The sequence below is a fragment of the Aethalodelphis obliquidens genome, unplaced genomic scaffold (genome assembly GCF_003676395.1).
Source record: "Aethalodelphis obliquidens isolate GAN/ISIS:26980383/991018 unplaced genomic scaffold, ASM367639v1 scaffold118, whole genome shotgun sequence".
Taxonomy (NCBI): Eukaryota; Metazoa; Chordata; class Mammalia; order Artiodactyla; family Delphinidae; genus Aethalodelphis; species Aethalodelphis obliquidens.
In genome coordinates this window covers 2,628,880-2,654,468 of record NW_020838062.1, presented here as the reverse complement: position 1 = coordinate 2,654,468, position 25,589 = coordinate 2,628,880, and the positions used below count along the sequence as shown (strand labels likewise).

The following is a 25,589-nucleotide window of genomic DNA, read 5'->3' as shown; positions in this document are numbered from 1 at the left end:
CGTGCGGGCGCCCCCTCACCCAGCCTCAGGCCCACCTCCTCTGCAGGGGGGGCGGGGGCAGGAGGAATCTCCACTGCCCGTTCCAGCCCAGGTGTCACCTGCACACAGACGGAGCCAGAGAGCAGGAGACAAGGGTGGCGGCCAGGGCCCTGGGTGGACAGAGGTGTGATAGCCGAGACAGGAGCTGATGCCATCAGCCGGCACTGGCCGGCAGCAGCCCTGGCACCAGCAGCCCTGCCGGGGAAGCGGCAGCTGGGCCAGAAATGCTCCGGCCTCTGGAAACTGGGGCCAAGCCTGGCTCCCGGGGTCCTGGCCTCCCAGCAGACCCAGCGGGCAGGACTGGGGAAGGCTGGTGCAGGGCAGGGCAGACGTCTGCTCTGGAGCAGGGGAAAAGGGCCACAGGGCAGAGGGGGGGACCAAGGTGGCAATCAGGCCTCCACCCCTAGAACCTTCTAGAGGACACACCCCAGGCTCCCTAGAGGCTCCCTGAAGCAGATCTCAGATTTGGACCTCTTCAGGATGGCCTGCGCTGGTGCCACCTCCACTCAGCACTATACCGGGCCCCCACCCCAAGCCCCTCCCTAGAGGACCGAACCCTACGCCTTTCCTCCTCTTCCTGCCCCCCTCAACTGCACAGAGGGCCGAGCATATGGGGAACCGGGGGCACTCGGTCAGGGGCTGCCCCGCTCGTCTCTTGGAAGAGCTGCTGGGGTTTCAGTTTGGGGCCCATCCCGCCAGCATGTGCGATTCGGTGCCGGCTTCTCCCTTCCTCTTCTCTGTCGTTCCATTTCTAGTTAATCCAAAGAAGAGATGCAAGCGGGAACTGCTGATTACGGACGCACAGGTGCAGGGGGTCGGGTTGCCCCACACAGAGCATGTCCCACTCAGGGGGAAATGGGAGCGCACAGGCCCGATCGTGGTCATGGTCGTGGTCAGGAGTGCCTCTGGGAAGCTGCTGCAAGCCCGCCCAGCCCTTGACGGGGCCTGCCCCCGGGGCCAGAGAACGTCTGCAGGGAGGAGTGAGGGGCGGCGCAGGGCCATGCACCCCCGGCGCACACGCCGCCCGTGCCAGGGCTCTGCTGGCAGACTTACCCTCCGTGGGTGAGGTCTTCAGCCTCCTGCAGAGCCCGCCCACATCCCCGTAGGTTTCCTGGACTTTCTGCAGCGCCTCGGCCCCTCGGAGCTCCATGAGGGAGCGCAGCTCAGCCAGTGTGCACCCAAAGCCCCCTGAGTGGGGGGCCTCCCGCTGCTGCTGGGGTTTGGGGTGGAACTCGATGGAACTGTTGGCCACGTCCCCCATCCTGCCTGTGGCGCGGGAGGGGAGGGTGTCCTCCAAGGTCCCAGCGCCTGGGTGAGGTGCGGCGAGGTGGCGGCAGAGGGAAGTGGCCGCACACAGACACCTGGGGAGAAGGAGGTGAGAAGAAGCCCGGGGCTCGGTTGAGACAAAACCAAGGTCCACTCTCCTGGAATGTTCTCTGCAAATCTGCACTCCGTCTGAGCCACGACTCACTGAATGCAGAACTGCCCTCCCAGGCCCACCTGCCAGCTCACCCCCGTGTCCTGCCACCGTAAGCTCGCTGCGTGGGGAAGCAGGCGGCGTCAGAGGCTCCTGGTGGGGACCTGCCGCCGCCAGCAGTAGCCAACCTGGGATGCGAGGCTCTCACTGCCCCCTAGTGCATCTGGGAACCCACACCAAAGCAGGGGTGACGTGTCAGGGTTGAATAGTGGCTGGTCTTGCCCTGGCGCGGTTAGGTTATCTGTGCCTGTGCCCAACCTCGAGCTTTCCTCGTCTGCTCCAGCATGCTCCCACGCTTGCCTGATTAAGACTCGCCCGGTGCAGCCGGCATGCTATAAATCCCTGCGGGCAGTGGTCTTCTGGCGCGGCCTCTGCGCCTCAAGGTTTCAGGCCTGGCGCTGTGCAGGGTTCCGGGGAGCAGGCCAAGCCATGGACAGAGCCAGCTGGGCGCTAGGTCAAGGCTTAGCGTGCAGGGTGTTTCTGCTGCCTTGAGGGGACCTGGGGTCAGGGGCAAGGGAGGAAGGGGGGTGCGGTGGGGAGGGTAAAAGGAGGGGAGAGGGAGAGAGGGAAGGGGAAGGAGGGAGGGAGGCAGAGAGCGGAAGGGGAGGGTGGAGGAGAAAGTGGAAAGCAACCACAGGTCACTGGTGACTTCTCCGTCACCCTGGCCCACAGCACAGTGCCACCCACTCCCCTCCACACCCCTCTGCCCTCCAGATGGCAGAGTAAGGAGCTGGGGTCTCCCCAGGTTAACAGCAGAGTGTCAGGAAGTTGTCGTCCTTCGCACTGTCCCCACACCCCGCCGCCACCAACCCACCTGCCTGAGGAACCTCGGCACCTGGCTGCCCTGCCTGCCGCCTTCACAGGGTCTGGTGGCGCGGGCCACGGGGGCCTGCTGGGCCGCCCCTCCTCGGGCCCCTAGCTCCTCCTGCTGGCCTTTCCCCACCTCTCATTCCCAGCTTGTGGCCTGAGTATGAGTGGTAGCATCCCCCAAGGCCGTGCGCTAAGCTCCCTGGACTGAATCGGTCTCAGCGCACGTGGCCTTGGCCTTCACACCAGCAAAGAAGCCTCCTGGCGGTGAGGCTCAGTTGGGCCCGGTCCCTCACCTTTGGGGAAGCTCCTGGCTCAGAGGATCCTCTTGGAAGCAGAACTCGGCCACCAATCCAGGTTTCTGATCTAGAACCGCCCATGGAAACACAGTAACCCAGAGCCTCGTGGCCTCTGCTCTCAGGAGAGCCCTTACCTCTGTGAGGCCAGCGGACGCCAGGAGCATGGACGTGCCACAGTCCTCAGGGGATGAGACCAAGGTCCCTGGGAAACCAGGTCCACTCCCCCATGCCCACAGGCCTCAGGGGGTCTCGGAACATGGTGGAGGCCTCAGTTCCTCTGGACACTGGCCTCACGCTGTCAAGAAAAATCTCACGTACTTAAGGCAGTCCCGCCAGAGAGGTCTGGGAGACAGAGAGGCACCTCAGCTAATGGCCATCCAAAGTGAGCCAGGTTTTAAAAGTTTGGGCACCTAAGTGTTAACTCTCTAGATACTTTCTGCACGGAGCAGCCTTCACTGCCAGAAGATGTGGGGACAAGACGGCGGACACACGAACGCACCGTCCTCTCCGCTCCCATGCACCTCCCCACCTCCTGTCCCTGCTGTTCACCATCTGACCAATCCTTACTGAGCATCTACTGTACGCCGGTGCCGGCCGTCTCTGCTGGGGACAGAGGGTGGGCAGGATCGAATGGCCGGGATACGGGTACCTAGCAGTTCCCGCTGGTGGGAGAGATGGAGATAAGAGCTTCAGAGCAATGGGGGCGCAGTTTCGGTTGGGGGCCGGGGGGCCAGGGAGGGAAGAGTGTTCTGATACCAGGAAGGAGGCGGATCCCATGGGGCCACGAGCGGCAGAGGCCACCACCGAGCAGAGGGCTGCTGGGTGATGATGGACTGTAGGGGCAGAAGCCAGGAGACGATGGAGGGGTTTGCAGGAGGGGTGGGGGCAGGGACCCCGGGGGCACGACCAGAGCTCAGGGGACTTGAAGGAAGCCGGGCTTCCGGGAGGTCGGGGCAGGGCAGGCTCCTTCTGGGGTGCTCTGTGAATGCACCTGCGCACCCAGGTGGGCACAGCAGGAATCCTCTGCCATCTGTCAGCTCGGGAAACTGAGGCTCGGCCAGGTGTTCTGACTGCAGGGTTTCAGGAGGCGCTGGAGGCCGTGACGGCAGCTTTTGAGCCACCAGAGCTCCCCGGCCCTCTGCAGACGCCGCGGGCCGTCATTCCCCCGCAGCGGTTTTCTTCCCCTCCTTTCTCTGCCCTGAGCTCCGTGCCCCTGTCTCTCCATTCCCGGAAGGTAGCACCCTGGGTGAAACTGGCGGGGTCGGGCTCTGTCTCCCCAGCCCCCTAGCCTGTTGGTTGCTGGAGGGGAGGGCGGGGCCGGGTTCATCCGCGGACGCTCCGCTTTGCCTTTGACCAATGGGCGCTGTGAGTTCCGGTAGGATGGGGGGCACCCAGCAAATATGTGAGTCACTTGTCCCTGAGCAGAGTTCCCAGCCCTGGCTGAGGGGGGTGGCCAGCGCTCACCCGGGGCTCTGATGCCCCTGCATTCCAAGACCTTGCAAAGTCGACCCAACGAGCTACCAGGGCCTCTCCAGCACTTCCCTCTAAAAGGGAAGCCAGATGGACAATTTGTTCCTTTTATCCTTTTGGCCTCTACACCCTCTCTGTGGAGACCAGTTGAAAGGCACCCAGCCCCGCCCACATGACACTGGTGGGTTCCAGGGGGTGACCCAGTCAACCGCCCATGGTTGGGTGGGCTCTTGGGCCTGTGCTGGGAGGCAGCAGCTCATCCCAGGGGAGGTCTCACACTTCCAGGGGCACCTGCAGGCGGGCAGCACAGCATGGCCTCCGCCCCGACAACCAGGGCTCACCCAAGGGCGGCTTCATCTCCCCCCGCCCCCCCGCCCCCCCCGCTCCCTGCTCCTGTCCCCAGGTGTGGCCCTGCCCTCCATTAAGCAGCAGCCGGGCCCAGACACAGCCACGCCGGGGCCTTGGGCTGCTCCTAACTGGTGTGCTGTCGCCACTGCGGCCAACTGGGCCCAAGGTGACTCACAGTAAGGGGACCGGGCAGGGAGTCGAGGCCTGGCCTTCTGCCCTCGCCGCAGCCCCGTGGCTGGCCTTGCCGTCGCTCCACGCCTCGGTACCCCCGGCACCCTGCCTGCGCCGCAGCCCGCTCTCTCTCCCTCGGCCCCCGCCAGGCCCCACGTGCCGACCAGCACCCCACAGGCCTCCCTCCAGTCGGGTGGCTGGTCACCGCATTGCCCAGTTCAGGTGCTGTCACCCTCTCTGCCTCCAAGCTGCACTGGCCTCTGGAAGGCCGAGCCCGTGTTTCAGTCCTCCCCTGCCCCGTCAAGCGAAAGGCCGCATTCCTTCAAAGGACCCCCACCCCCCAGCTCTTGTCGTGCGCTGGCTGTGGGTCTGTCCACACACGCCCACAGCACTGCTGGCCTGCCACAGCACGCAGCCCGGCCGCCACACCTTTCTGTCCCCTCTCCCCCGATGGCCTCTGAGGAATCTGAGCGGCCATTCAGGCGGACCGTTCTCCAGAAGGTCCCCGCCGAAAGCGATCGCTGCTGAGTCTAGAGTCCCGCGACTGGCTCTATTTCGCTCCGCTTGGCATGACAATGACCTGTGAGCGGGTCTTTCCCGCAGTTGGGTCATCAGCTCTGAGAGACACATGGTTATTGATTCGGCAAGAAGTCTACTGCATGGTCAGCCCTGGGTGGGGACAGGGTCCTGGAGGAGTGAGCGAGCGGGGCCTGGGCGGCCCAGGAGGAGCCGGGAGCCTTGGGAACGCCATGACCCCCAGCTCGGGGCCCCTTAAGCCAGAGACGGTGGTCCTGCTAAACTTCCTCTTCGTTAACTCCACAGGCCACCGGGTACAAGGTCTGTCTTGAGTGACTGGTGGCCGCTGGAGAGACCAAGCAGCGTATACTCTTGTTTCCCTGGGTTCTCCGCAAGCCTGGGCAACGGCCTCCCTCCGTCTGAATAAGGACAGCAGGCATCACCGAAATGGCCAAGAACAGAAGTGACTTTCCGGCCTGGGCTGGCTGCCTAGAACGGTCTGTAGGCACCAAAAGGGCAGGGAACATACCATTTCTGTACTCCTTCATCTCTCAAACCTTAATTGGCTTAATTGAGTTGAAAACCTCCACAGAGGGGGACTCGGACCTTCTGGCTTTTGCTCCATCCTGGCCCAAACTGGCCTGCACTGGCGGGTGGCGGGAGCAGACCCGCTGCGGGCTCCCTGGCCCGCCTCCCCATGGCTCCGTGACTTTCAACAGGCTGCTACCCAGGGGGGCGACAGGCACGGCAGGGGATGATAGCTCAGCTGCAGGCCTGGACATTTTGACACCTGTTGCCCCTGGGCCCCGTGACTCATGTCCACCCAACCAGAAGCCCAGGAGTCCTCTCCCCCCTGCGCCAGCCCTCCCTGGCCACCGCGGACCGGGCTTTGGGGGCTCTCCCAGCACCTCTGACTTAATTTGCCCGGGTCCCCCACTTCGTCTCCTTGGCCCTCCCTCCAGGCCCTGGACAGCTAGGAGCTTCCTAGATGAGACGCCTTCTCTCCTTCTCAGACCTCCTGGCCTCGCCTTCCAGGTCCCTGAGGAGAGAGTCAGGCCACCCCTGGCAGCTCAGCCCCTTGGCTGCCCGGAGAGAAAGCCCTTCTGCTTCCCCAGCAGCCGGTCCTGCGCTCTACCCAGCGCCTTCACAGGGGAGGCAAGGGATGGAGGACGAATCCCACCTGCCGGCCCCCCAGGTCACAGGTCGCAACGCACTAGAATTTACCGCCGTTCACAGCTGTGGAGACACAGTCCCATGGCAGCCGCTGGGGGCCGAGTGGAATCTGTCCCCACACTGGTGACCGGGCATTCGCCACTGGCACCGCCACCTCCCTGTCAGTAAGCTGGTGGTGAGAACACTCCCCCGTCGTGAGTACAACCGGCCCAGGACACCACGCTCCGAGACGAGAAGGGAGCAGAAGCCCCTGAAGTCGAGTCCCAAGTCCCATCTGAGTCCCTCTGAGGCAGTGTCCCAGGGCACAGGATGCCGCCTGATGCCCGCCCGCCCACCCTGTGCCCTCCCTGCAGACCCAGCAGCAGAGGCACTCGCCGTGGGGATTCCTTGAAATAACAGTCCCCTCCTCTCTCCACCTCTGGGCACCTGGAGACTGGCCTCCCGGCACCTTCAGACAGGCTTGGGGCCGGGGAGCCTGGAGGGGAGCGAGGAGCCGCTGCCCTGCCCTCACCTTGCCCTCGCCCTGCCCTCGCCCTGCCGTTGCCCTGCCCCTTACATCCCAATGATCCCAGGCAGGTGAGGACCGTGGCCAGCTACCCCTTTACCCCTGGATTTCCCACACCGCCCCTCCCCCCCAGGCCCTCTCCCTCCTGCCGGCCCCGCCCCCTCCCCTCTGCCCCACGCACCTTGGCGACCGCCCTGCAGGGGAACTGAGGGCTCCAAGGACGAGGTCCCGCATTCAGCCAGGGAGGGAGGGAGGGAGGGAGGGAACCCGGGGGGAAGGAGCCGAGGCAGAGAACAGCCTCATTAATATTTCAGAGGCACCGTCACTGCAGCTCCTGGGCCCTCACAGCTCCACCGCTTATGCTAGTGGTGGGAGGAGGATGGGATAAAAGAAGGAAATAAAACAGAGAAAACAGATTTAAAGGGACAGCTCCGTCCCCCCTCCGCTCCTTCCCCGCCTTGTTCCTGGTACAGTCTGTGCACGCGCCAAGTGGCTCTTGCAGCGAACAGCTTTGGGCAAGAACAATTAACAGCAGAAAAGGGTCAATCACCGCCACGGACCCTCTCCCCAAACTCCCGCCTCCACCCACATGGGGCTGCCCCTGTTGTGCTGTGACCAGGGTACCGGGGCCGCCTCAGGGACCCACGGGGGCTGCCAGCAAGGCCAAAGGATGCTTCCTATCCAGAGCCTGGTCCAGACCCAAAGGACCATGTGAGGCCAGCGGAAAGACAGATGCACAGACTCTGGGCATTGGAAGTCCCCACTAATCAGAGTCTGTTCAAGGAGGATTTGAGAACCCAGGGAAACACAAGCCTAGGTTCCTGGAGGTGGCAGGGACCGGGCTTTACCTGATTCAGCCCCTCTCCTCGGGCGGGTGAACCTCCTCGGTATCCCTTGCTACTTGATGGCCCAGTGCTTTAGTCTTATCTAGAGCAGCGGACACCGGACCTGGAGGGGTCCCCACTCCCCCCAGCCCCGGGGGCTGTAAAAACGCATAGCCCCAGTCAGAGCTTCAGTCAGGAGGGGGTGGCCCTGGGCTCTGTAAAGCTCCCCCAGGGCTCATGAGGCCCAGCCAGGTTCGAGGCCGCATATTTGCCTCTGCCTTCAGAGGCTCCAGGGAGGGCCCAGAATCCTCCAGTTAAAACAAGCTTATCCTTCCCTGGTGGCGCAGTGGTTAAGAATCCGCCTGCCAACACAGGGGTCACGGGTTCAAGCCCTGGTCTGGAAAGAGCCCACATGTTTCGGAGCAACTAAGCCCATGCGCCACAACTACTGAGCCTGCGCTCTAGAGCCCGAGAGCCACAACTACTGAGCCCACGTGCCACAACTACTGAAGCCCGCGTGCCTAGAGCCCCTGCTGCGCAACAAGAGAAGCCACCGCCATGAGAAGCCCACGCACCGCAACGAAGAGCAGCCCCCGCTCACTGCAACCGGAGAAAGCCCGCGCACAGCAACGAAGACCCAACGCAGCCAAAACCAAAACAAATAAATAAATAAATAAAGTTATTTAAAAAAAACAAAACAAAACAAGCCCATCAGGGAATATAAAATGGTGCAGCCTCTATGGAAAACCGCATGGTGGCTCCTCAAAAATTTCAACAATTACCGTAGGACCCAGCAATCCCACACCTGGGTACATGCCCAAAAGAACTGGAAGTAGGGTCTCTAAGAGATCTGCACGCCCACGTTCACAGCAGCATTATTCACAATAACTAAAACATGAAAGCAACCCAAGTGTCCATCAATGGATGAATGGACAAACAAGATGTGGTCCATCCAATCAGTGGAATGTTATTCAGCCCTAAAAAGGAAGGTCGCTCTGACACCTGCTACAACATGGCTGGACCTACAAGGCATCATGGTCAGGGAAATCAGCCAGACACAAAGGACGGATACTGTATGACTCCACTTGTATGAGCTGCTTAGAGCCGTCAGATTCCTAGGGACGGAAAGTAGGATGGGGGCGGGGCACGGGCTGGGGGAGGGGGAGGGGGGGCTAGTGTCTAATGGGGACAGGGTTTCCCTTGGGGAAGGTGAACGGTTCTAGAGATGGATGGTGGGGATGGCTGCACACCAACCTGAATGTACTTAATGCCGCCCAGCTGGGCGCTGAAAAATGGTTAACGTGGTAAACTTGATGTTATGTGTACTTTCTCACAATTAAAAAACCAAACAGGCCCTACTGGCCCTTTTGCTCCGTATCCAGACTAGCTTTCCGCGGTGCCCCAGGCCACACACTGATAGCAGGAGTTCCACCACCTTGACTGGCCGATCAGCTGACGATTCTGCCCATGTGGATTTTGACTTCCTGGAGCGTCCCCTCTACCCGAATGGAAACCTAAGCAGACCTTTCTGCACCCTCACCCTGCGGCCTCAGGGCCCTTCGGCACCACCCATATCCTGTCTCAGCTGGGTGGCTGCCACAATAGGTGGCAGAGGAGCTGAGAGGCTAAGCTCGCTGGCAGCCTTTGCCACTGCTCTTGTCCCCTACTTGAAAGAAGTGTGGCCCTAAGGGCCTCCCCGTGTGCCTCCTCTCTCCCTGCTGCTAGTACGCACTTCCTCAGGGGCTCTGACCCCACCCTGTCCTCAGAAGGAACCAGAACACCTGGGAAGGCCTGGTCTCCAGACTGCAGATTCTGAGCAGACAATGTGGCTTTAGGAGGTGCTCACGAATCCCCAGGAGCTCGTGGCAGAGACTCGCTGATTTCTATCCCACGTTGTATTTTAATTTTTAGCTACAGGCGTCTTGTCATCCAGCTAACAACTATCTTCCCCCAACTCCAGCGCAGCTACGGAGGACCATGTGACTAGGCCCTGGCCAATGGGATGTGAGCAAAAGGGACAAGGAACCGCCTTACTCTTGGACAGCACTGAGGGTTCTCAGCGCAAGGGACAGAGCCAACTTCAAGGTTGTGTCCTTAAAGGAAAGGATGTGTCCTCCCCCGCCCCTCTCCTTCCTGCGGGCTGGAATGATGATGTGAAGACAGGGGCAGGAGCAGTTACTTTGCTCCATCCTTTGCACATGGGATCCACATGTCAAGGATGGCAACACCATGGAAGGAGCCCAGATCCCTGATGGCCAAGCAGCCCTAGGTTGCCCACCTAGACTTATACGCACAGAAGAAATCCTCTCTCGTTTTTGTCTCCATTAAGCTGGGTCTCTGTTACAGAGCTCAAGCCTGTCTCCTAGGTAATTCAGGTGTATAGGGAGGAACCCAGCCTGTCACCAGGTAAGATGCCTGTCTTCCCTCTATGACTAAAGTCAGCCCTGGTTCTGGGAGAGCCAGGAGTCCTTCCCAAAGTTTCCATGACCTACCAACCCCCGACATTTCCATGGGCTCCCTGGGACATGGGGCGGTTCGGACCTGGGCTCCCTCTCACCTGTGTCATTTGATATCGTCCTAGAAGTTCTAGGCAAAGCAGAAGACAGAACCAAGAGAGTATCGGAGAGAGAGACAGACAGAAATCTGGTCGCAGGGAATGCCGAGCACCCTTCTCTGTGCCGTGGCGGAATTCTACATTCCCTCTGTGCTCCAAGCCTCGAAAGTGGGAGCAGCAATTATCCCCACTTTAGAGCTGAAGCCGCCGAGGCACAGAGAGGTTAAAGAACTCACGCGAGACCACACAGCCAGCAACGAGCAGAGGCCAACGTGAACTCAGGTGGTCCGGCTCTAGAGAATTCTACATTGTTCATCTGCCAAGTGCCCAGAAAACCACAGGAAAGCAATGAACGTGTAGCTAAAACCAGACTGGAAATCTGTCCACATACACCTCAGGGCTCGGAGGTGCAGGTGCTGGGGTGAGACCTGGCTGCGTGAGCCGACACAAATCACTCAACCTCTCTCCGTCTCCGCTTTTGAATCCGGAAAATGGGTCCTCGCTCCTCCTGGCTGCATTGGTGTGAACTCCAAGGACAGGGCACCACCACACACACACACACACACACACACCCTTAGGAAGGGCCCCAGGGGGCCCGTTTCCCTGCAGGATGTCTTCGCACCCACCAGCCCTGCCTGCAGCCCAGAACTCAGGCAGGACCAGGCTCCACCAGGGAGGCCAGGGGCTGACCCCATGGGCCTCTCCCATGCTTCCCTATTGCTGAGGGCCATCCTCAAGCCTGATGCTTCTGGAGGGAAGTCCACACTTGCACATGGTGGCCCTCACAATCTCGGGTACCCCCTGGTCCCCGAGGGAAGCTGGAAGCTTTTTTCTTGCTGGGGCCTTGAAGCGTAGTTACGGGGGTCAAGCCTCTACCCTGGGGGGCAGTCATTTGTTTTCTGCCAGAGAGCGCGAGTGCGAGAAAGCAGGAGCAGAGAAGCCGATGGGCAGGAAGCATAATGGCACTAATTATCCAATTACGGCAGCTGTGTGAGGAGAGCGCGCATCGCAGCAGGGAGCCGGGCCAGCCGCCCCTCCCCCGCACTCGGTCTGGCCCACTCTGGCCCACACCCCTGCTGCTTTACCCCGTGAGCAGGTGGCGGCCAGTGAGGTCCCGGGCCTGCCCTGCAGAGCGTGGCCTGGCCTGAAGTCTCGGGAGCATGCCTCTGGCCCCAAAAGGGGTAGAGAACACACACGTGGGGGCCAGGAGGTCGCGGGGCCCTGTCCTCCAGGCCTCCCCGGCCGAGAACACGCAGACAAAATGAAGGCCCCTCCATCCCAATCCTGCCCGAAACATCCCCGGCTCTGTCCATGGTACCACACGGCCCACCCTGCCAGCTTCCGGTCCCCAGAGCCAGCTCCAAGCCACCGGAAGTGGCAAGTCCTAGACAGGTAATTAAGGAAACTATAGACAGCTGGAGGCCACGGGCTGCTGCAGGCCCAGGGTGACCAGATAAGGAGACTGCCAGGACCCAAGTGTCCTCCTAGGGACACGATCCATGGGGGCCCCATGGTGGGTCCTGCTGGGGAAGGGTCCGGTTTCTGGAAACAGGCTGAAGCCCTTGGGAAGACAGGCTTGGAGGGACTCTTAGGGTGAAGGTCAGGGGCGGGAGACTGTCAGGGAAGGACACCCACTTCCCTGTGGCCAGCAAGAGTCTGGAAGGCCAGGCTGCAAATGTGGGCCCAGAGATGTGCCGCTGACTTGGGCTCCACCAAGGGGGTCTCTGAGTGCCGGCAAAGTAGGTCTCCTTGTGTCCCTCATAGGACCCCGTTTGGCTGGAGGTTGGAGCCAGGTCCAGTGCCCTGGCTGAGTCCCCCATGGAGCCGGCTCAACTGGGAGAAAGAGGTGATGAGGGACCCTGGGCACAGGCCACTCTGAGCACGTAGAAAACACCTTGGTCTTGGGCATCCCACTGGGAGGGCTGAGTGGCAGCAGCACGAGAGTGCCGAGTGGGGCAGAGAAGACGTGTTCAGACTGAATACGGGAGTCCAGTCTAGCTGGCCTTCTGTGACCCAGACACGAAGAACTAGCACACCAGAGCGTTTGGGCCACCTTTCCAGGCTGACCTCGGAGGGACACGCGCCAAATGTGTGGATGGAGGAGAGAGTGGCTGGTAGTGCCACCCCAGAGGACGCCTCGGAAGCTGCAGCCCAGGGACGGGCATCTGCAAGGCTCTCAGGCTCCGTTCCAGCATCCTTACCAACCCCAACTGGCAGCAACGGCAGGATCTGAAGGTCACCAGGGCACCAGACGGCAGGGGCCTGGCTGCCATCTGAATCACGCAGACGGCACTCTGCTGGGTCCTGAAAGCTATTTCTCATGGAGAACCTGGCACACAAATCCAGAAGTATTTCCAGCGAACCTCTGAGAAGACACGACAAAGCTCCGCAGGCCCACGGTGTGCCCAGGAGGGAGTGGGGGTCATGCAGAGGCAGGAGGGCCCCTGTCACGCAGGAATGCCTCAATGACAACAACGCAGGGTCCGAGTCCCGTCCCCGCATGCCCCTGCTGATTGCAGCCCAGTGAGGCCGAGAGCCAGGAAGGGGGTGGGGGACGATGGGGGATAAGATGGGGGGCGGGCCTGCCACCACGTGCAATGCGATGGAAGTGCTGCCCCCGTGCCACCCGCAGGCGCAGCCACGTGGGCCCCTCTGGGGGCCGCCAGGGCAGGGGTCCCGGGCAGCAGCCCTCTGGCCGCACGGATGGATGGCAGGGTCGGAGGGACTCTCGCTCCGCTCCGCTCCCCGGGACAGAGGTGTCCGCGAGAAAGAGCCGGGCCACCGGCCGTGGCGCTGCGGGCCGTGCAGCCAGGGGCCCAGGAGGGAGGGATCAGGTGGGCTGGGGGGCGCCCAGGATGGCCGGCGCCTGCGTCCCAGCCCCTTCCTCCGGGCCTGCTGTGGGCACTGGGCCACATCAGGCGGGAGCCTCCCTCGGCGGCAGGGCCGCCCGCTCGCAGGGCAGCACTCGGGAACCCAGCACCGAGGGGACCGGACCGCCCGGCCCCGGGCCACGTGCCTCCCTCCCTGGCCCCTGGCTCCAAACCAAGATGGGACGCTTTGCCCAGCTTCTTCCAGGAGGAACAGAGCTGAGGCCCAGAAGTGGGGAGGGGGTGCCAGGGAAGGTTCCCCCGGGCCTGGCGTGGCAGGTGGAGGCCCGCTCACGGCGGGGAAGCGGGCGCCTGGCCCTCCCCACGCTGCGCACCGCCGCCGCCACCGAGGGCGCCCAGCGCTTGCGGTCGGGGGCTGGTCCTTTCGCGGAGAAGGGCCCTCCCTGCGCAGTGGCCACCATCGTGCCCAGTGATCGTGTGCACAGACGTTCGGCAGGGAGGCCACCACCGCTCCCCGGTCTGGGGTTTGTGTCGGGACGCGGGTGTGCCGGGATTACCGGCGTCCCGTGGTCCGGGGGCTGAGGACGTTCCCAGGCCAGTGGGGAAGAAGTGCTCGCAGCGGCCCGGTGGCATCCACCTTCGTTCAGGGCCGGCCAGAGAGGTGACTCCAAAGCACAGCACGAGGACCAAGGCCCCGCGCTCTGAGGTTCCCCGCGGCCGGGACGGAGATAGTCGGCAGTGACGCCTGCGTCTCCCTGCCCCTCCCTTGGTTGCCCGCTTTGTTCTCCCGCCTCTTAATCAGGAGGGTCTGGCGATCCTGGGCTGTCTGGCCATCCTGAGCCGTGGGCCTTTGCTCTGATCACGTTCTCCTGCCCACACCCGCCTCCCCTGTGTCCCTCTGTGAGGAAAACCCACAGCGTCTGCGGAGAGCCAGGCACCACCCGAGTCCGCAGAGAAGCACCCGCTGCTCCGGACTCTAAAGAGGTGCAGAGAATGAGAGGTTGATTCGGGGACCGGACAAGTGGCTCTAAAGTTCAGGGGACAAGAAGAGCAAAGGAGTTTTGTTTTGCTTTAAGATAACTGACGTGGGACCTGCAGGCCAGGTATCAAAAGATCCAGGGTGTGGGCAGTTACCAGTGTGGGAGCCCACGCCCGAGTCCACAAGATGGGACAGACAGCCCAGAGACAGGCCCTACCACACATCAGGATCACACGTTAACCAGGGGCCAAAAGGTTTCATAAAAGAAACAGGGATGATGGGTTACAGCTTGAGAACCTTACCTCATACTATTCCCCAACACAAATTGTTTTTGGATAAACAGGGCTTGGCAAATTCCGGCCTCGGGGCCAAATCTGGCAGCCAAGTGTTTTTGTGAATAAAGTCTTATGGGTACACAGCCATGGTCAGGACAGAGACCTTGTGGTTTGCCAGGTGGAAAATATATAGTATCTGACCCTTTGCAGAAAAAGTTTGCCCACCCCTGGATTAAAGAGTTAAACATCTTAAAACTGCAGCTACGCATATGCTCGCTCACACACACGCAGACACATGGCCAACCCAGAGGTGGGAAGTTCTCAGATTTCTCCAAGGGACTGTGTAAGCCTAGAAGCAATGGAAGAAATCACAAAAAAAGTGTGAGATACAAAGTGTTAACCTTTTGCATGAAAAAATGAAAAGGCAATGAATGAAGAGGATTTAAAATTATTTGCAACAAGTATGCTAAACTGTCACTATGTTTCATGGATAAAGTTTATTCAGACCCACAAGAGGAAACACTTGGACCTCCACAAAGAAAGGAGAGGAACTGAACAAGAAGAGATACAATTAATAAACGTGTAGAAAAATGCTCACCGTCAGGAACAATTCAAGAACTAGAAACTGAAGTAGATACTCTGGAGCTAGATATTTATGCCAGGTTGTTTGATTACAATGACTAACGCTGGCAAGGCTGCAGCGAGCCAGCCCTTCAGACGCCCAGAAAAGCCCTTTGGCAGAATGAGCTTCCGTCTGGGCACTCTCTCCTCAGGACAGAACGAGTCACCCACCGAGATGCTCTGGAGATGCCTGGATCTCCACGAATAGCCAAATAATTAAGTGAATCACAATCTCTTGAGAGAATATTATTCAGCCATTAAAAATTGTAATTACAGCCCCGAGGACCGCCCTGATACATCCTGGGTGCTCGGTAAACAGCTGTCAAATGAGCCAACGATCATGTTCTTTATTTTCGTAATAAGTACTTACTGCTTCATAATCTTCAAAAAATTAAGCCGTATCCATTTTGAAAAAAATCATTTAGAAAGGGATTACATTAATAAAGAAAATGCTTGTGTGAAGTAAAAAATAGATTACACAATTGTGCCCATGGTATAATTACAGTAATGTAAAAATAAATAGAAAAAATAAATAGCAAAGAAAACGGAGCAGAGACGCGTCCAGTGAAACGGGAAACACTGACTGGTACTTTGAAGACAGGATGAGGGGGGTGGGGTGTTCCTATATCTTCTACGTCTCAGCATTTCATGAATTTTCTGTAAAGAGCATGCATGTTAAGAGCACCATTTTTAAATGAAAGAAGTAAACGTTATTTTAAAGAAACGCCCAAGAGCCTCCCCCTGTCTGCAGACCTGCCCCACGAGCAGGCACCTGGGCTGGCCCTTGGCGAGCGTGGCAGAGCCCCCCAGACTCTCCAGGTGCGGACAGGCTGCCTGGAGGCGTCCACAACCTCTTTACCGGCTCCCTTTCAAGGAGCCACTGGGGGCGCAGGCTTGGGAGTGGCCTCAGGGTCCCTGTGAGGACTTGGTCTGCATTGGCTCTAACGCGGCACGGGGTGACAGAACGTTCTGGAATGACGGAAGCATTCTCTACGTGTGGCTACCGAACACTTGAAACGTGGTGTGTGGGCGAGGGGCGGCATTTTCAACTTTGCTTAGTTTTCGTTCAGTCGCCACTTGTGGCTAGTGGCTACCACGTGGAACCTCACAACGGAAGCAGGCGCCTCGGGACTGCGGATGCAGGACATAACTTCTCATTTGAGTAAAAGGCTTCCCAGGACCCCGTTACATAAGGTGCTCCCCAAGGACACTGGCCACAGCACCCCCCTCACACAACTCTGATTTGGACCCAAGTTTCCGGAAACCTCTTGTGCTCCAAGATCCCTGCCAGCCCTCGGAGGCGGGACTCAGGGGAAGCCTCCAGCCCTTCCCCCCACCTGAGCCTTTCCCCCTCGCCCTGTGGCTCTGGTGTGGGTGCTGCCATCTACTCGGCACGTGAACTTGGCCTCATCCCCTCTTCCCAACCTTGGGCAGTCTGGGAGGCCCAGCCTCCGCTCCTCCAGTGGAGAGTCTCTGTCTTCTGTCCTGGTGGCGTGTGGGCTCAGACCCTGCTCTCCAGGTGGCGCTCCCAGGCCCACTTCCAGCACCTCCCACCCAACAGAAGGTGCCCAGGCAGGGGAGGGCTTTCCAGCCGGGCACCACTTGGTCTGGCTTCCGCCAGCTTAGCCAGGGCAGGGCAGAGAGAAACAGCCAGGAGCTGGGGTCCTAGGTAAAGAAGTGGCCTTCTGGGAAAGGGTGGGGGTGAAGTGGGGAGGAGACATCTGCGCGGTCCAGGTGTCTGCCTGCTGTGCCCGGCGAAGTTCACAGCCGGAGCCTGGCTCCCGGGCCCATCTCAGAGACGGCAGTGGTGAGGCGCCCAGGCAGCACGCCCTGCGCTAGACTGAAGCATCTGCCTTTGGCACCACAGCCCAGGTCTCCACCTAGCAGCAGACGTTTACTCACCTTCGTAGAGGCGCCCTGGACGGGTCACGGGGAAGGCTTACTGAAGGGCCTCAAATCTACGGTTTGTCTGTTTCTCTCAGTGGGTAGATGGGGGGCCCAGGAGGCTCAGCTTCTGACCTGCAGGGTCTTCCCAGGACTGGAAGTGCCCTTGACAATCGGCTCACTCATAGAATGTGCCATTCTGCTGAGTTCAGCACAGACTTCCAGAGGCTCCGGAACCAGTGGCTACGCGCACAAATCAGACTCAGGAGCCTGACGGCCTGCCTTCCGATCTTGGTTTTACCCCCTACTGGCTGTGTGACCTTGGGCAAGTTGCCTAACCTCTCTGGGCCTCGGTCGCCTCATCTGCAAAACGGGGACAGTAACAGCCATTGCTTCATTTGGTTGTTTCGTTGAAGTGAGAGAATGTCTGTGAAGCACTGAAAACAGTGTCTGTCACAAACTATTATCACTGTCACTACTGACATTATTTGAGGTGCTGGTAACCTCTGACAGAGACAGCAGCCATCAATTAAATATACACATCCTCAGTTTAAGAACAGAAGGGAGCGTAGTGGGCAAAGCCCACATACGTGCTGACAACTCTGTAAGGTGGGAGGAGGAAGCTGGGCCTGGCGTCGACGGCTTCGAGAGTCCCAGCCGAAGCTCGGCTCTCAAAGTCCCCAGGCGCCCAGGACACTCTCATCTTGCTCACCAAGAAGGCCAGGGTCCCTCTCTAAAAGTCACACTGGGGGAGGGGGAGAGGGGCTGCAGCCGACCCCAGCACCCTCCGCTGCCACCTTGCGCCGGGAGAAGCTGTTCTGGGCTAGAGAGCGCTCACTGACTCACGGCCAACCTCCCCGCGTTCGCAAATGATTCAACGTCTGGAGCTTCAGCTCCGAACCCTGAAATGTCAGCGGAGTCCGCCGAGGCCCGGAGCGCGAAAGGGACTCAGACAAGGTCACAAAGACCATGAGGCCCAGAGCTGGCAGCAACCGGGTGCTCTCCGCCACCTTCTTTGCCCCTCGGGGGCCTGCTGCAGCGTCCCTGCCGGCCGCCCGCCTGGCGCTGTAGCTCCCCCCAGCGCGCTCTTAGCCTCCGGGGCTTCCTTCCCCGAAGGACTGGCTTTCCTTCTGGCTCTGCACAAAGCCCCCTCCCACGCCGCCCCAGTTCCATCTGCCTGCGTTCCCCCCTCCCCCCAACTTCTGTGCCAGAGACGCCTGCCCCTTCGATCAGACCACGTGGCGGCACTAGGCATGGACCAGGTTGGTCTGATCCAGACTGGCTGTGTCCATGGCCCTCCCTCTCCTCGAGGCAAGCAGCAGGGACAATCCAGGCCCCCAGCCCCCTCCACACGGCTCTCCAGGGGCTGGCTCCACCCTTGGACCCTCTGCTAAGCCTCAGCTGAGGCCCTCCGGGGCCTGATCAGCCCCCCAGCCCTCCCCTCTGCAGGCCAGAGCAGGCAGGGGGTTCCCACTGCCCAGGTCTGCAGCCCAGCTCCCCTCTCGTGACTCATGTGTCCTTGGTCTCCTTGGCTGTGAAAGGGGGTGATGGAAACAGTGGCGTAGCTTGGGAGACTCGGCCAGAGGGTCTAGAAACCTGCTTAGAACTGTGCCAGGACGTGTGGGACGTGCTCCCCCCACGAGGCCCGTGAGAGTGTCCCCAGCCAGCCCCCCAGCCAGCCAACGCAGGGCCGAGTCCCTTCCTTTCTTGGGGCCTCAATTTCCCTGTCTGAAAAATGGGGACAAAACCCCAGGCCTTGCCTCCCTCACCGGGTGATTCTGCAAGTTCAGTGAGGTCAAGGTTGTGAATGTGCCACACAGAAACCCATGCCCACTCTGAGCCAGGCCTGTGCTGGGCACCCAAGCAATGCTCACAGACTAGTGAGGGGTGACTGTGGTGGGTAGGGAGTGGACAGAGCTGGTGGGCAAATGAGGCGGACTGGGTTGGCTGGGGTCAGGCTGGACTTGACCCTGTGGCTGGCAGGGACCCACCTGAGGTCAGGGGCCCAACGGCCTCACCTTTGGAATACTGAGTGGCCCCCTCCCCCCTCCCCCCAGCCCCAGGAATGTCAGGTGCCTAGTTGAGGGAGGCGGCCCTGCCCTGCCCCTTCAGGGAGCCTTTACACACTCTCTCCAAACCCCTCACCAGACCCTCGCCCTGGGCTCTCCAAGGCTCCCTCTGGTCCTGCCCTGCCCCATGCCGTGCCCCCGCCCCTCTCCTGGCCAGGCGTTAAGCCCCAAAGGGACCAGTAGAAGGAAGGAGACCAGGTCTGAGGAGAGAATCAGATAGTCCAAGGGGGAGACCCAGGGCTCCCTCCTCTGGGAGATGCCACACCAGCGCTCCAAATTCCAGAATCCTAAACCCCTGAGAAAACTGAGGACCCGACCCGGAGAAGCCATCTGGCCAAGGTCACACAAGGGAGGAGGGGGGGGACAGCTGTGCGCAGAGGGATGGGGAAGGAGTTACCCAAGTGTGGCCGAGTCTGCTTGCCGTCGGCATGCCGGTGGCGGGGCCGGGCAGCTGTGTGGGCGTGCAGGGGACAGTGCGGGAACGTGTGAGGGGTTCTCAGACTGTGTGTGTCCGGGAAGGATGACACAGTGTGAGGAAGCGGGGCGGGGTGGGGGCGGAGGGGGTGCCAAGAGGCTCCGAGAACGTGCGTGCGCGAGGCCGGCTCCAGCCCAGGCCCTGAGCCCCCCGGCTGTGCCCGCCCCGGGACCCGCCCGCAGCCCCCGGCGGCCTTTCTCCCCAGACGCAGATGCGCGTGCGCGCAGGATGCGGGGCACAGGGTGCAGGGTGCGGGGCGCTGCCCGCTGGCCTGGGGACCCGAGGGTGACGCGCGGCCGCGGCGCCGCAAGGACACAGCAGGCCAGGCGCGGGGCGCAGGTGCAGCGGGCGGGGATCCGTGTCCCTCCACCTGCCTGCCGCGCCACCTGCCGGGCCGCCCTCCCCGCCCGCGCCCGCGCCCACCCCGGCAGCGCCCGAGCGCCCAGGGCACCACTTACCCGGTCATGGGCACGGCCGCCACCGCGGCCTCGGTTCCAGCGGGCGCTGTCGCTAGTCGCTGCGGGCGGACGCCCGGCGGACAACGATCCGCTCCAGGGACCGAAAGGCCCGGGCACCAGGCGGCCTGGCCGGCAGCGCGGGCGCGACCCTCCGCGGCGGGCGAGGGCTGCGGCCGAGTGCTCTCCACGCTCCGCACCGGCGGCGGCGGGCGACGCGGCGCGCTCGGCTTCAGCCGCAGCTCTGAGCGCGGAGGGAGGGAGGGAAGGAGGGAGGGAGCGAGAGGAGGGAGGGAGCGAGAGGGGGGAGGAGAAGGAAGGGAGGAGGGAGCGGGCGCGGGGGGCGGCGCGCGGCGCGGGGGCCGCGGGGCTCCAGAGCCACGCGGCTCCCGAGCTACGCGCCCGGTGCGCGCCCTTCTCTCCCTCAGGACGCGCGGCGGTGCCCGCCCTTCTTGGCCTGGCGGTGACCCCGGAGGGCGCTGGCCAAGGGGGGTGGGGGTGGGCGCGGCTGGGTACTGGGGGGCCCTGGCACCGGGGAGCTCAGAGAAAGGGCACCGAGCAGGCAGGCTGCCGCTCCCTCTCCAAGCTGCCCCTGGGTCTGTCTCCTTGACAGTCAAACGGGGCGTGGAGCTGAGTTGCTGATTTGTAATGTGGGGTCCCTGCCCCCCTCTGACCCTCACCCCTGCCCCGTGGCCTCCGAGGGGCTGGTGATCCTCAGGAAACTGCCTGCTAGCAGTTGGGAGTAAGACATCTAAACACTTTTCCCGGAGAGTAGCTGGAGCTTGGGACAGGTTCTCAAAGTCAATGACCCCAAAAGGTTATCACACAAAGACCCTTATACAGGATGCAGAGATCCCGCACACAGGTGGACACACCCAGAAGCAGACACACAGGGACACACATTCGCAGACACAAGGGGAGACAGACACACAGACAAAACTCCAATGTGGAGAAGACCCCCGTATGCCCAAACACATGTAGGCACGTCCGTGGACAGAGGCCCGAGTGTGTGCCCGTGGACACCCAGTGGCCAGGCGGGAGCTGGCTGGCCGTGCCCCTGGTCCTTAAAGCCCCAAGCTGCCCAGCCCCAGGGACAGTGAGTGCCTCTGGACCTGGATCAGGCCCTGGCCCCCATCCGTGAGCAGCGAGCAGGAGAGCGAGGGGGTGGGAGCGGCACAGGACGGGGGCTGAGTGTGAGTGACAGGCCCGTGGTGCGCGTCACCAGTCCGGAGCAGGTAGGTAGAAGAGGCCTGGACACAGCCACTGATTGCTCCTTGCCTGGGACAAACAGGGTCCCGGGGTGTCCTGTGTGCCAGGCCTGGTCTGGGCACCGAGGACACAGCAGGGACCCCAAAACAAGGAGCTGGCGGGCAGAGCGTGAACTCAAGGCATCACAGTTGGGGTAAAGGCCCAAGGAGAGCACGGCGGGGGGAGACGAAAGATGGTGCTGGGAGCTCAGGGAAGGCTTATTTGAGGAGGTGCCACTGTGACAGACACCTAAAGGGCACGAAGGCTCTGCAGACCCAGGGGGTCTTCCCTGGGCCAGAAGACTGGCACAGCTCCCCACGGTCTGTCCCTCAAGCAGGAAGTAGCTGCTCCACAGACAGCCCTTGAGACCTGGCACCTCTCAGTGCAGGCAGAGGTCACACTTACGTGTGCATGTGCGTACACACACACACACAGAGACTCACACATGCTGACACATCCTCAGGGATGCGGACACACTCGCACGTGCTGACACTCTCACAGTGCTGACACTCTCACACGTGCTGACACACACGCTGACACACTCACACGTGCTGACACTCTCACAGTGCAGACACTCTCACACATGCTGACACTCTCACAGTGCTGACACTCTCACAGTGCGGACACACTCACACGTGCTGACACTCTCACAGTGCTGACACTCTCACACGTGCTGACACTCTCACAGTGCTAACACACACGCTGACACACTCACACGTGCTGACACTCTCACAGTGCAGACACTCTCACAGTGCGGACACACTCACACACGCTGACACACTCACACGTGCTGACACTCTCACAGTGCGGACACACTCACACACGCTGACACACTCTCACAGTGCGAACACACACATGCTGACACACTCACACGTGCTGACACACACATGCTGACACACTCACATGTGCTGACACTCTCACAGTGCGGACACTCTCACACTGCTGACACTCTCACAGTGCTGACACACGTGCTGACACACTCACACGTGCTGACACACTCACACGTGCTGACACACTCACACGTGCTGACACTCTCACAGTGCTGACACACTCACACGTGCTGACACTCTCACACATGCTGACAACTCTCACACGTGCTGACACTCTCACACGTGCTGACACTCTCACAGTGCTGACACACACGCTGACACACTCACACGTGCTGACACTCTCACAGTGCTGACACACACGCTGACACACTCACACGTGCTGACACTCTCACAGTGCTGACACTCACACATGCTGACACTCTCACACGTGCGGACACTCTCACACTTTCTGACACACTCACATGTGCTGACACTCTCACAGTGCTGACACTCTCACACATGCTGACACACTCACAGCCGGTGACACACGCTCACTCAGAACACTCCCTCCCCCCCACATGCTCAGTTACTCTCACACCTTTACACGCTCACTAGTCACACATAGTCACAAACTTGCACACACTTGTACACATTCAGTTATTCACACACTCACACTTCCTCACAGTTATTCACATTTATTCACACTCACACCCACTCTCACCCACCCAGTCACACTCACACCCTCCCGCATGCCTCTCACACAGTTGTTCACACTCTCTCTCTCCCACACACACTTCGTTCATGCACGCTCACTCACGCACATGCTCCCCTTGCACTCCAACCCCGGCCGCTTTTCCTGGGACTTGCTCTCTGAGAGCCAGCTGGCTGTCCCGGTTGGTGGTTAGTTCTGACCCCCTCGGCCCCTCAGCAGCCCTGGAGCCGGGTGCTGACCCGGCAGCCTGGCACTGTTCTCCTGGCCACCCCTGTGCTCGGAGGGGAGCCAGCCCCCACCTGGAGCCGGTGGTCAAGCTGGGCCTGCACTGGGCTGGGTGATGGGGCGCCAGGGAAGAGGAGCCCCAATCGGTGGGTCGCCTCCCGAGAGCCCTTCCCCCAGACTTGGACCCCCCTTCCTGGCCTCCCACGGGGGAACAGGCTTCCCTCGGGCAGGGGGTGAACCTTGGCCAGTAGCAAACACCAGCCTCTTAGCAGACATGTGTTGGCGGCTCTGGGAGGACAGAAGTGGTGGAGGAAGAAATGGGTGCTGAGAGGGGAGGCTTGGGAGTGGCTGAAGAGAAGAGAGAAGACTCACTTTTAGGACTGTGTCACTGTCTTCCCTCAGCGACCGGGGGACATATTATCACTCCTGGGGGCGGTGCTCATTTTACTGATGGCTGCTGTGCACACGGGGGCATTGGCACTGGCACGTGAAGTGCGTCCTGCTCCAAGAGCTCAGAGCCGGCTGCCTCTTCAGCCCTCACTGTTCTCCCCCTTCCCAAACTCTTTCTTTCCCAGGTCCTCGGCCACCACCTGTCCCCAGGCCCCTCCCCTCCGTGGGCCCCGCAGCTGTCGCCCCTCCCTTGCCCAGTTTCGCTCCTGCCACTTTTGGTGTGGCGGTCACCGTCTCCTCCGGGGACAGCAATCCTCAGTCCAGCCCTGAAGTGGGAGCCCCTCTGGCTGGGCCCCGGGTCCCCCTCCTCCTCCCACTCTCTCCCTGGCTGAGATCACAGCCTCCACACCCTGGCTTGGGGGCCACCAGCGTGCCCGGACCTCCAGGGCCAGTGGTCCCCTGCAGCCCAGGGAGGAGGGGCTGAAATGCCCCTGGAGAGACGTGCACATCCTACCCGCCCCCCACCCTGCACTGGGCTGGGACCCTGTGTGGAAATAGGGCCTTTGCAGATATAAGTTCAGGATCTGGAGATGGGGAGACGATCCTGGGTTATCTGGGCAGACCCCAGATGTAGTGATAAGTGTCCTTATAATAAGGAGGCAAGAACAGCTGACACACAGACACAGCAGGAGGTCTCGTGAAGACAGAGACGGACTGGAGTGACGCAACCACAAGCCAAGGGACACCTGGAGCCACCAGAAGCTGGAAGCGGCCGGGAAGGACCCTCTTCTAGAGTTTTTCCAGGGAGTGCGGCCCTACTGATACCCTGATTTTGGACTTGTGGCCTCCAGGAACATGAGAGACTCGATCTCTGTTTGAAGCCGCCCGTGTGGTCCTTTGTTACAGCAGTGGCCCCAGGAAACTCATACCAGCCCTGAGCTGGCAGCGGGAGCTGGGGTCCTTCAGCGCTGGAGCTGCCCTGGGCTCTCCGGGGCCACAGTGGCCCTGTGCCACCCCTGGCGACCATGCCCTGCCCCATGCGTCCAGAGTGGAGCCGGCTTTGCCTCTTCCTGAAACCTCTGTCCTCCCAAGACTGGAGCCCAGAGTCAGGAGCCCATGGGGGTGGGGCCCACAATGGAGGAACACCCCCCAAGTTCTCAGAGTGGGCCCCTCCACCACCCAGGCCCTTCAAGGAGGGACTGTCCCTCTAAGCGCCCTGCCCCCAACCCCCACCATGGCCTGAGGACACCTGGCTGGCTGCCCCTCCGACAAGCCCCGACTCGTCTAAACCCAAGCAGTGGATTGAGCTTAGGCTCCAGCTGGGCCCGGCTACACCCAGAAGGCACCTGACCCGCAGTAAGTACTTGGAAATGTCCCCCACGCCAGCCCCATGCCGCTCAGAGTCAGCTCCCTAGTGGCCTCTCCTTTCACGGGACAGCCCTCCCCGAGCGAGACACGGCCATGACTTTCACTGCCCTGGGTGTGTGTGTGCACGCACGTGTGACGGCCCCAGCTCACCCTCCGGATCAGAGCCCTACTCTGAGTGCAACCACACGTCCACAGCTCCCGGCATGCTCCTGGCCCTCAGGGGGCATTCTCCAGGCCCCGGGGGTGCCACACCCCACCCTGCCCACTCCCTAACTCTCGCCCCACGTCCAACGTGCACCCAAGTGCAGGCTCCTACTCAATTCAAGGTCGACTGGACCTGGCCCCTCCCCCATCTTTCCTGCCCCTTTCCCGCGGGGTTACCGAGGCTTTGGGACTGCACACCCCTTCGCCCATCCACCTGCCCACAGCTCACAGCAGAGCACCCCAGTCCCCTGCAGCTCTGCCACCTGGGGCTTCCTGGGACCGCAGCTGGGCCCTGGGCTCCGCAGGGAGGAGCCTTGCGTGGTGTATAAGGCATATGGGGAAGTGTACACGAGGGACTGTTGGCTGACAGAGATGTTGCCATAGGCTTTTTTCAAAGGCCAGTCAGTCTCAACTTTTGTTATTACTATCATCTCATAGTCTGCAACACACTCGGTACCAGAGTGAGGCTAAGTGGGCCGTTTGCCTTTTTTCTTTTGACTGCGCGCGGGCTTTCTCTAGTTGCAGCGAGCGGGGGCTACTCTTCGCTGCGGTGCGCGGGCTTCTCATTGCGGCAGCTTCTCTTGCTGCGGAGCACGGGCCCTAGGCGCGTGGGCTCAGTAGTTGTGGTTCGTGGGCTCTACAGCGCAGGCTCAGTAGTTGTGGCGCACGGGCTCAGTTGCTCCACGGCATGTGGGATCTTCCAGGACCAGGGCTCGATCCTGTGTCCCCTGCATTGGCAGGTGGATTCTTAACCACTGTGCCACCAGGGAAGTCCCCCCCGCCCAGGGTCATTTGTCTTTGACCAAGTGCTCTGGGTACGGAGACCTCCTTTCCAACCATGATCCCCAGGCCCTCGTGGGGTGC

The 25,589-nt window shown here is 61.1% G+C and overlaps 1 protein-coding gene across 6 annotated transcripts in view; it reads right to left on the bottom strand.

Annotated features, from left to right (window-relative positions):
- The window catches only part of ATP2B3 (ATPase plasma membrane Ca2+ transporting 3), a 41,145-nt gene extending 39,845 nt beyond the window's left edge, over window positions 1-1,300 (bottom strand). For all 6 annotated transcript variants that reach the window (XM_027097915.1, XM_027097912.1, XM_027097913.1 and 3 more), the window contains exon 1: window positions 1,093-1,300. In XM_027097915.1, coding sequence (XP_026953716.1) covers window positions 1,093-1,300 — 208 coding nt within the window. The remainder of the gene's footprint in view (window positions 1-1,092) is intronic.
- Window positions 1,301-25,589: the final 24,289 nt, after the last annotated feature.